Genomic DNA, 11,922 nt, shown 5'->3' on the forward strand with positions numbered 1-11,922 from the left:
TTGCTGGTCACCAGCAGTGTCCCTCTCCTTGCTTTAATGCAGATTACAGGGCTGGCATTTGCCAGGAAACGTCACATTTTAAATATTTTCCTCCCACTCAAAAACTTTCAGAGAGATTCATCAAAGAGAAAACAGAGGGAGAAGCCTTAGGGAGCATCACACTGGGCAGGAACTAATTTTTGTCCAGTTCCCCGATGTTATTTTACCAATTAGCTATTCCTGAGCTTCATACACCCTCGGAGGCCTGCTTCTCCTACCAGTGGAGGTAGATGCACATTTGGACCCCTCTGAATTTGCAGCTGTGGAGAAGGACAGAGAAACCTAAAGATTAACCTCCCCCTGCTTCAAAGTACCAGTCTTGCAGACTGTATCTCCTATTGCACCGGGAGAGCTGACATTTCACAAATACATTAGTTCTTTCCATGCAGTTTTCTGTAACTCGCTGCTACAAACCATGTATGGTCCAGGCAAACACACCTCGTGTTGCTGGTCTGTGGGTAGAATGGATTGGCAGCACTTTTAATCATCTCAAATTCATTTTGCACATCAGAGGCTGATGCATTGGCTTTACCCCAACTGAGTCTCCTCCGTTTGTTGGTTCCCAATGGGCAAACAGATCACAACAGCACAAGCTGTTTATTTGAATAAACAGCCTGTTTAATTGCACAGAGGGAAACAGTTCAGAGGGAAGTTTCATCCAAAGTGCCCTGGAGACTGTAGGCGTGAATGTAGGGAATAGCTGAAGGCTGCATTGATGTAAACAGATTCAAAGTTAACCATGAATGCTCAGTGAAAGATTGATATAATATGTTCTGCTATCTCTGGTTGAAATCAATGACCTGGGAATATTTTCTCTGCAATGAGCTTGCTGAAAGAAATCTGGATGCTTATTTGCATTGGATCCATCAAAACCTACTCCTGTCTTCCTTCCATCCTGGATGGATTTCCATCTTTCAATCCCCACAGCCAAAGCTGGGCTGCTCAAAACCAGTTTGCAAACTGTGACTAGGTCCCTGCCACAGATCAAAACGGAGAGGGCACAGAGACACCCACCACCCCCCGGGCAGGACCAGGACCAGTCAGCCCATTATTTGCTTTTGCTCATACTGCACTTCTGCAACAACCCTTCTACTGGGCTCCCGGTCTTCCTAGCAAGCACCACCACCTCCAGGCAGGATCTAACCATTTCAGCCAGCCTCAGGCAGTTACACTATCCCTTTTCAAATGGGAATTAAAATCCCCAAAAGAAAATTCTCATATAGGAATTGGACATCCAAATCTACTAAATTTGTCTGCAAATCTCAGCCACAAAGAGCAGCATAGTTTGAACTACCCTGTGCATCCCACCTGCCCCTACATGGCATGGTGCTTGATCATAAAAAGTTAGTAGAACTTCAGTAAAAAACAGCCTACAAGGAACACCCAAACCAAAATGGTCACAGCACAGAGCCCTCCTGCTCCAAACCTGCAGAGATGTGCTAAAAGTATTTTATGACTCATTATTCAAATCAGCTGTCTTTTGCTTTATTAAATCCCTCATCTTTTAAAGCAAGCACACCTTGTGCTGTCTCCTCTGCACCAGCTTGGAGCTAACGGCAAAAGGAGGCTTTGCCAGAGGCAATGGATAGAGGCAAAGTTTGGCATCTCTTTGAACCACCTTGTGCAGGAGCTTTTTTCACCTCTAGGGAAGCAAGCTGGGAAACCCAGCTGCACCCAGTTCAAAACAGCTGCAATAGATCCTGTCTTCAGCCTGAAATTCCTCCTTTAAAGGTGGGTCGTGGGAATCAGCTGGGGTCCTTGTGTCGGGGATAGAAGGGGGTTGTGGCCCTGCTGTGCTGGTGACATTGCTGTCACAGTGTGCTCAGGGCAGCTCAGTGTCTGCAGGCGAGGTTCCAAGTTGCTCTTTCTCTCTTTAAAAGATGAACGGGGGCCAAAGGCAGCAGTTGGGTCATAAATGCTCTTCTGTGGCTGGCATGGCCCTAAAGGGAATAAAACCATAGTGGTCAACCTGACAGACACTTCTGGCAGTTCTTGTGAGACAAACCAGATTCAAAAACCTGCTCAGGGCTGCTTCCCTCCCTCCTGTTGTCTAGAGGGGAACAGGATAAGCAGGTTTTGATATCCTTAAAATATTGCTCTCATACCATTGTCCTGTTGTTTACCCTGGTCTGCATCGAACTCAGCAGAGACATGAAGCCAGAGGTGGACAGGATGAGAGTTTGGAGACAACCCAAGCCAGCAGGAGCTCTCTCTAGAGCTAGATCCCACTGCAGGTCCAGTGGGAAGGGGAGTCCTGGGGCCTGATCCATGCAACTGAGCCAAATGAAAACAAAGACGTGTCCACTCATGCCTGTGTCTCTGGTGTTGGCTGCAGGTGCTTTATGTCAGACTCTGCTTCTAGTCTAGATACTAAGGAGAGTGCTATCTAGACTAGACTTGCAACTTGTGGTGCAACTGTCCTGGTGGGCACATGGATAAAGAGGCAAATCCTTGTCGTTAAATCTGCTAATCCAGCCCGAGCCTTGCTGGTGTGCAGGCTCTACCACAGCAGTAGTCCTTTGGAGATATTCCCACTTATTTAGGAAAGCAGGTGTGAGTTGTTCGCAGGTCTATACCCTTGCTTATTTGGTAACATCAATGGTATTATAATATTGTGCAGATAAAGAGTAAAATAGTCTTTTCCTGGCCTAGATCATCAGGGTTTTTCCTTCCCAAAATTGAAAAACCTCATGTGCTTCTCCTCTGGAGATGGAGCGCCCTGACATACCTTTTGGCTGCTCTCTGGTTTAACAAATGAGTCTTGACTCCTTCCATAGGTGACCTTAGGTTGGTGAAAAATGTTGCAGCCCAGCTGCAAAACAGAGACCGAGACTCCTCATAGCCCAGAGCCTGCCCAGCCTCCAAAGACACCTGGTTCCTACGATGTTGCTTTCAAAAGCTCCATGTAGTTTAGATTGATGAAGCCTTTAAAAAAACAAGCATGGAAGCAAACTGTACAGCCTCACACTGTGTCCTGCATTTCTAGAGCGGGTCTCTTCCCATAGGTAGAGTTGTCTTATTTTCAACGGAAATACCTTCCTCACCTTCATTTTATGTTTTCAAGTTTTTATGCGTAGATTTGGAATGGTAATGGTCCTGTTCTTTCCCCTTTATATTCCTCATTTGGTGTGGTTCTCATAGATATAGCAGAATGCTATTTGGGTCTTTTTTCACTTTTTATTTCATTTATGTGACAACATTTTAAACTATCATCATGTTGGAAAAGCTGTGTAACTTTTCCTAAGCTCACAAATTCTGAAATATTGAGAGATTCAGAAAGAAAAAGAAAATAAAAAATAAAACTGAAAGAAATGTTGCACTCCAGCACATACTTCTTTGTATTCCGTTAGTAACAAGACAAACTGGAATCTGAAACACTGAAGGTTCACTGGGTTTCCATGTCAGAACTGAAATGGGAAAGGGCATTATTTTGCATAGGCTTGCAGAAAACTAGACGTTTTGGATTTAAACCTGCCTTATGTTGCTTAAAAATCATACACCTAGAGGTTTACCTGCAGCTCTAATAAGCTTTTCTTGCACTTAAGTACTTATATATACCTGCCCAGCCGAATTATTAAGTAGAAATTTGGATTTGACTGGCACAGCAAACCCAGCTCTAACCATTGAGACACTGCTCCTTCCCTCACCCTTAATGAAACAAAGTGTGGGCAGAACCTGTTACTACCTTGCAAGGTGAGTAAATGGCTTTCTTCATAGAAAGAGCTACTTCTCCAAAGAACCCTTCTGACCTGGCCACAGCCTAAGTCCTCAATCCTCACCCAAAACAAGTTCAGCATGAGGCTTCACTAATAACCACTGACCCAAGAGGGGACTCTCTCCCATCCCTGATGTTCTCACCTACTGGAGCCTGCAAAATCCCACACAACATCTTTTGGCAGCAAGAACCCTGGGCAAGTGTCACTTAGCTAATGAAAACCAATGGAGTAAAGGAAGTGTTGGTCCTCTACCTTTCTGATGGTGGAGAAGGTGGTGTGGGGCTTCCTCTTCCACTTCATCTGCTGCCTCAATGGTCCCTGGCTTCTCTTCGGTGGCATCCTCAAGGTCTGTGGCTCTGGAGCAAAGTACTCTTGTTTCTGGCTTCCAGTGCAGGGTCCCTTCACCCTTCTGACACAATTCACTGGCCAATGAAAGCATAAAGTCCTCATCAAGGTAATTTATACCGAATTCACCTGGTGGGAAGAGAATCCAGCTCTCACTGCTTGTTGCTTAACTACCAGGTCTCCAGCAACGTGAGGCATGACCAGGGTTGACTGGAAAACAAGGGGACTGATGACTACAGTGCACGGCTAATCTGAGTTAGGTTTCTGAGTCAGGGCTCATCAAACATCTCTGGTTTGTGCATCAGTGGGTTACCCAGTCTAAACACCACACAGGACACCCGAGCCTACACTTCTCTTGCCTAGGTCTTGGGGACCTGCATTCCCTGGAAAGCTCTACCATGCCTAGTGTGGCAGAGGAGAGGGAACCTAACATCAGCAGAGGGGAAGGGGAGAAGAGGGAGCTTCAGGAGAGGCCAGAGAGAGGATGAGACTCAAGTAATCCTGGCAATGCCAGGGATGCAGGGATTTCTCTGCCTTGGTCATTCTAGGTGCACTGGCAGCATCTCTTACCTTCTGTCAGCAAACCAATGTTGTAAGAGAAGCACCTACCTGCTTCCTCACTCCCAATCACTTACTCAGTCTTTTTAAGAAGGAGACTGTGTCCTGGTAGCCATTGATATAAAGCTGGTCCAGAACCTGCAGAGGGGAGGTGGCAGTCAGGGTAGATGGGCCAGTTATAGGGGTCTCATGGCTCTGGGTACCTGTAGAAGCAGCTCACTTGGTATGTGGGAAGCTGAAAAATACATTGCAAGCGGTGGATGTTTCTTTTTGATATCTGTAAAATACAATCAGAAACTTGGAAAGTGAGGAAGGCAGCTGGGCAATCTTTGGGACAGATGTCGTATTCACCGGCGAAACCAGACACAGTAATCATGGTCCGAGACATGAAGTTGGCCCGCCACATGCCAAGTTCCCCATCAACGTAACGCTAGGAGAGAAAACAAGGAACCCTGAGCCTTTCTCTTTTCAGAGACAGGAGTGCTGTGTCATGTATGCATGCATTTGGGGTTTCACCCCCACCCAGGTCCAAACTAGGCTGAGGTATTGGGGCAAGAGAGATCCTCTTCCAGGGAACAGCCCTGACTGCTGTCCTATGTGCTCCAGGTCTACACCCACCACCTCCTCCCTTGCAGCCAACAAATTAACTCTTTAATGAAATTGGGAGAAAGTACAGCAGAAAGGAGTAGAGCTAACCCCATGGACTGGGTGAGGATGGACACTTTTGTGAGAAGGTCAGTTCTGTCTGCAGCGAGGTCAGATTGTGGGGCACCTGGGTTCAGTTCTTCCCTCTGCAGACACTGTGTGAACACAGCATCAAGCAACTTTGGTGGCAAACATGGGTATAAATACGCTTAATGCCACCACTGGAGAAAGCACACAGGCTAGATGGGCCCTTGGCCTGACCCGAGATAACATCTCCTGACCACAGAGCTACTCACCACCCCACGGTACGTAGGAGGCAGAAGTCCAAAATACAGAGGGATGTAGCAGCTGCACAGTATGGTCTGCGGGTGAGACGGAAAGCACGGAGGTGAGCAAACAGCCATGAAAACCTGTTGCCTTTGGGAACGGTGGCTCATCTGTGAATGCCAAAATGGGGACCTATGGCTGGGTTATTGGGCACCGCTGACTATTGTGGATCAAAAAATGTCTGATATCCACAGCCAGTAGGAAGGTAACCTGTGAAATGCCTCGTTTTGCTCCCTGTATACTCAGGCCCTGTAGATAACTCATCCAGCAACCAAAAGGGCCGATTTTTAAAAAATTATTTTCAGTCTGTGACCCTGTCTGGCTTCAGAGAGTGGCAAAGACAGAAATCATGGCATGAACTACTGCGAGGCCCCCGGCTTCCCCCGTGGATGCTGCGGGGCATGGACACCAGTAAATCTCAGGCAGCCCCTCTCCTCGCAGGGTGGCTGTGGCTGCTCTCACCTGAATGAGTTCATCCCTTGAGGCAAACTCCGAAACCGTCACGCTTCTCCAGTCGCGCACACGGGTGAGGATAATATGGAGCTTTCCAGATGCGATCTGGTGGGCGTTCTGCGGCAGGTATTTGTTTAAGGTATCCTTTAAGATTTTAAGGATTTTTCGTCCAAGAATACCCCACCAGAAAGTGTTTTTCGAAACTTTCAACAAGTACAGCTTCATCTCACCTAAAGCAAAGCAAAGCAATCATTCCACATCCCTTATATTATTATTTATTATTATATTATTATTATACTTTCTGAGCTGCACTTCCACCTGGTAAAGGGGCATTTTACCATGCTGGTAAATACTCATAAAGAGCCATTATTTTCATTAGGGCTGAAGGTCTCATGAGTGGACCCAGATTTTCCAAGGACCTTCAGTATTGCAGGAAGCAGAAGTATTTTGTTTTCTTTTCCCATTTCTCTCCATTTCCTCCACAAGGTATCTTAAACATTTTTGGAGATACAGGAAAAAAATTGACAGGAAGCCTTTGTGTAACGTTTCCTCCTGTTGGCTCTGCATCTATGCCCCCTAAGGTATTTTCTTTCCCGTCTGTGTTTTGGGAATCAACCAACAACCCCAAATGCCTTATTAGGGAGGGCACTCCTGTTTCTTACATTAGGTATGCTTACCATTAACTCAAATTAATACAATGCAGTGACTTATTTAATAACTATATCTAGTCTCTTTTTCTCTGTGCTGGTTAATTTACCCATGTTTTCCACTCTCAAAGAAGTCAATGAGGTAAAATTCTGAGGAATTAAACACTGATTAAGGATAATTAAAAAAAAAAATCTTTTACAACTCCAAAATTTCCAACCATTCGATCTCTTTAGACACAGAAGAAATGGAAGTGCACAGCCCTTACCTACATCACATTCACACAAGGCAGCTGTAGCTATAACTGCTCCTGAAGATGCCCCATAGATCCTGGATGCAGATTTCAGTATGTCAGGTGACAATTCCTGCAAAGCAGCTAACACTCCAGCTTCATATGCTATCAAGGAACTGCAGCCTCTAAACAGTATAGAGAAAGGTCTTCCCTCATTTTCTTTTGTCTTCATCACCTCTGCTAACACCAAGCACTCAAGCCACAAGAAAGCAGCTGCCCGGGACAGGTTTTTTCCACAGCCAGACAATACTTAGCTGTGGCTGTTCCCAACCTGCTTCTGATCACACTCTTGCTGCCTTATATCTCTCTGTTTGACATAAATCTCTAAGCCAAATGTCCAGTGAAACAACAGCAGTGGGCAGAAGTGGGTGATGTGATGTCTTAATACCTAAGGCCAGTCATTAAAATAAAATTACTGTATTGCAATATGTTTCTAAGGTGTGCACTTAAGCTGCTGGGTAAAAGCCCCAGGCGATGTGGAGGGCTACACCACACTGATGTGTTGGGGAAGCAGCCCAGGGGAGGTCAGCAAGGCCTCAGAAGTGAGCCCTCCAGAGAGAAAAGCTGCTTCCCCAAGCTGACGGACTGCTTCAGTGGTACCCTGGGGTCCCAGTCTAAGTTTCCAGCCTCTTGGGAGGTAGGAATCAGCGAATATTCCCTGGTATAAGAGAGTCGCGCAAGATGCTGCTCAAAACTGTCTTGCCCCATCTGTAACGAGTTACCAAACCCCATCCCAGGGAATGGAGAAGTTGGAGACGGTGATCGGATTATTAAAGAAATCACAACCCAAGTTGTTCTCCTAGTTTCACAATTTCAGCATTTGAGTTTGCTTACAAAAGGCTAAAAAACACAGAATCCAGGTAACAACTCGTGGTTTAATCCACCTCCCAAATGGCTGAAGTTTCAGTAGTGCAACAGGTCAATAAAAAAGTAAAGAAAGGGGGGGAAAGAAGTCTGACAGACTGATCTATTGATTATCCATCCAGAAATACAAAGCCTTCTTAGCCTTGCTAAGCTAGATGAGACATTGGGAAACTGCTATTAAGAAAAGCAGCACTGAAAGCTGGGCAAGAGCGGAAGCAGCTGTCCAACACAAACTGTAACAGTAAGAACTTGAACATATTTCTCTGAGATACATGGAAATCTACTCAATGTCTTCAGGTAAAAAGGCTTGCAAAACCACCTAGTAGATGCTTCTCTCCCTCTTGCTATGTGTTGAGGCAGTGCTGGGTGAGTTTTGTGGCTGGACGCAGCCCTGATCTATGCAAGGGGGCTGTAAAGCAAGCCTGGTAATCCTGTAGCAGCTGTGCTGGATGTGCTGGTGCTAACAGGGCTGTGGTCCCCACTAAACCTCAAACTCTGGTTGTCCAAGCACCATTGGCACAGCGTTAATCCAGCCCCCATTCCACATGGCAGCAGTGTATGTCACTACGCAGCAGCCAAGCCACTAAGCTCCCTGCACACACCTTGCATGAGCGTTGCAGATCCCACTGCTGAACTGCAAAGAAAAAAGAGCAAAGCAAAACCTGAAGAGTCAACAAGAGAGGAACAAATATATTCCATGCCTAATCAAGAGAACAAATGCACTGGAAATAATTTTCTGTCTACTCTTTAGTGTAAGGAACCCCTAAGAATTAATTGCAATGAGAAGAGTCAATTCCAGAAACTGCTCTGTGCTATTTTTTGGATGCAAGAGGGATGTGGCATTTGAAATCCACTGGTGAGCCATCCAAAGGAAGCTCTTGAGATTAAGGAAAACTTTGATGTCCAACTCCAGGACATGGGAAAAAAACGAGAGCCAGCCTTGCAGAAGCAACAACTTTCCCACTGCTTCAAGCCTTCGGTTCAAGCCCTCCTCCCCTAAGTCAGCAACATGGGCAGGGAGCTCAAAATGTGACATTATTGCACTGCTTTCCAAACACAGCTTGGTAACAGTATTATTCAAAGCACAAACCAAACTCATGGATCAGGCCACACAGGCCATGTTTTAATCACATCTCTGTATCACTGACATAGTTTGTAAATCTGTTTGTTTTAACTTCTTAACCAATCTTGCACCATCAAGAAGTAAATAGTGTTTAGAGTGGAAAAGCAGAGGGAAGCCAAGTCTCCACCTGCTTACCCCATCACTCGCAGGTACTGCCATCTCTCCCTGTTTTTCAAACCCTTGGACTGTCCCTGGTGTCTTTCAAAAGGAGTAAGGAGTTAAAAAAAAATTGCAAACCTGTTTACACAGCCCTGGGTGGGTTTTGTGTCAGTGAGAGGTACTCAGACCTCAACAGTGGTGCTTGTAATGTAGAAGAAATCCAGGTGATCTGAACAGGAGTGACCCAGATGGCGTAAATACTAATTGAGAAATCCTGCTGTGGAAATGCAGAAGCTGTTTCTTGGCGCCTCTATGTCCTGCACCAGGATCGGACACAGATTGTGCATATCCCTGCGTAATGCCCCAAGTTTTAGGTCTGTTGTTTTACCAGGCCAAATGCCCTCATGCTCTTTGGCATGTGTCATTTCTCCATCACCGGGTCAGAAACAGCTCCTAGCAGAGGGAAACTGCTTGTTTGTCTCTTGTTTCTTCACCCCAGCTTTGGGGACAAAGCCAGGCTTGGCCTTGAGCAAACTAACCATCCAGGGCGGGCCAGTTTGAAGCATCACTTCAGGTAGCCAGATGAAACAAAAGAACCCACATGCATTCACAAAATGACTGACAATACAGGGCAACATCCAAAATAGGACTTTCCTCCTATGGCACTAAAATGAACCAGAAGCTGACCCAGCAGCACGGTCAGGACTCAGCAGTGAACAGGCTAACAGATGCCAAGAGGTTATCTTGACTCCCCAAGGTAGCATATTCTAGCATTGAGCTGACACCAGACCAAAACGTTTCTTTCACAGATCTTCTGCAATGACAAAACTGTGACCTCAGGGTTGCACGGTCCCAGGAATCCAGTGATGCTCCTCACCCACATACGGTTTGTGATATGCAAGTCATTTCAAGAGAAAAACTTTCAGGAATTAATTTCGGTGGGATAATGAATCACCTCACTGCTTTGAATTAGACATGCAGTTTGTCAGACTTCAGGCACTAGCACATACCTTGACAAATACATTAAATGTGCAGCAGATGAGCTGGTACTGCTGTGCCTTGTGGGATTTAGCTAGCTGTGAGCTGTAGGTGCATTGCTTCCCATGCAGACCACTGGATGTCCAGAAATATCACCTCTTGTGACTGAGGAAAAAAAGGAAAAGCCACTTCCTGAATGTTTTTTTCATTCAGCCATGTATAACACAAATTCATTCCCCTTAAACAGCAGCGTCTGGCTACTCTAAATGCATCACCCTGGATGAGGAAGCTTTTAGCTAAGCAGGATATTCACTGCAAGAGGCAGAGGTCGGGAGGGGCTGAGCTCATCCAAGCTGTGCACTGAGTCACCTCCCAAATTTTCCTAATCTAGCTATACTTGTTGCAGTGCCCAGCATTTATTTAAAAGCCCCATGACAGTTGGAAGATCCCTGGCAGGGACAAACCCTGTGCAGGACCAGGAAGAATTTTGAAACCTGAAGCTGCTGATGTAAAAGGCACTTGGAAAAAAAGTTACTGACCGCAAGATGTTGAGTCAAAGAGCGCTCATGGCTTGTCAGAAAAGCAAAGCTCCTGCGAGATTTCCAGAACAGGGACAGACCACCCCTTGCTGTTAGGAGTCTGTTCCCGCTCCCCTGGGGTCAGCAGGGATTAGCTTGTGTATGAGGCTGTATCCCCTGTCACATATCCTGGAACAAAAGGGTGAAAATTCTCGCTTTGCCTTCACATTTACATTAGCAAGACCGTCCCAACACCAAAGGATTCATCAGCCTTGCTATAGCCTACGTCCTGCTTCCCCACACACGACCCTAGCATCATTGCCTTGCTGCTTCTGTGAATAATCACAAGCAACCTGTGATGCTCCAGGGTCCATTCCCTACAGCTACAACAGGAGAAAAGAGTAAAGGATTGGAGGAGGGCAAAAGAAATCACTGTAGAAATTCAAGATAACAGTTTCAGTTTGGGTTGGAATCTTCTCATGTAAGAGTCTAATCTTAGAAAAAAGTTTGTGTCTCTTTCACCTTCATGGAAGCTGAACATTTTTTTGTTTATTAGTGTCTGAACAGTCTGTAAAGTGATTAATCGAGGAGTTTCTTTGGCACCTCCCCATCTTAGTGCACTGAAACAGGAGTATGAATAAAGGTGTGGCTCTGACAGTGGTCTGAACTTGCCTGTGCTGGGGGAAATGCCATTTCTCCCAGCTTGGCAATGCACACTGTACTCACCCTGTCCACCTTGCCTACCACTTAGCCAGCTGAAATGTTATATCACAAATCACTCACTGCCTCCTCACCAGAAAAGGTTGACACTGGTCCCAGAGAACATGCTCCCATCTGCCCGCCCTCCTTCCAAAACACTGATTTTAACAGAGTTGACAGCATGATCAACATCTGTGCCACTGATTTCACTGACAACCTTTATTATAAGCAGGAAAAAAAAAAAAAAAGAAAAAGAGGAATTAATGATCCATCCTAGACTTTGCCTTACAAATTGGTATTTCTGTGACTTTGGCAGCTTCCAGAATGTGCCCCAACACACTTTTTTTTTTCCTTATAACAGCAACGTGGCATACAAACCTTCAGTCTATACTATGTTTAGCATTAGTTAGAGAAACCCTTCCCCTGCTCATGTGACTATTATCTCACTCAGACACATGACATGATGTCACTGTCTACAGCAGCCAGATGAACTGTCCTAATGGTGATGAAAACCACTGACTTCACAGGTGCCCTACACCTGCAGGCAAAGGAAGTAGCACACAGTGCTTGCAGACAAACAGACCACTGCAGTGAGGCTGGGTCTCTCCGCTGTAGATGGTT

General features: G+C 45.7%; 1 protein-coding gene across 1 annotated transcript in view; it reads left to right on the top strand.

Annotated features, from left to right (window-relative positions):
* PNPLA1 (patatin-like phospholipase domain containing 1) overlaps window positions 1-2,429 on the top strand; it is an 11,161-nt gene extending 8,732 nt beyond the window's left edge. Inside the window, exon 9 of the mRNA XM_009707454.1 lies at window positions 2,375-2,429. Within this exon, the coding sequence (XP_009705756.1) occupies window positions 2,375-2,429 (55 nt within the window). The remainder of the gene's footprint in view (window positions 1-2,374) is intronic.
* Window positions 2,430-11,922: the final 9,493 nt, after the last annotated feature.

This window comes from Cariama cristata, unplaced genomic scaffold, assembly GCF_000690535.1.
Source record: "Cariama cristata isolate BGI_N322 unplaced genomic scaffold, ASM69053v1 scaffold10589, whole genome shotgun sequence".
Classification (NCBI taxonomy): Eukaryota; Metazoa; Chordata; class Aves; order Cariamiformes; family Cariamidae; genus Cariama; species Cariama cristata.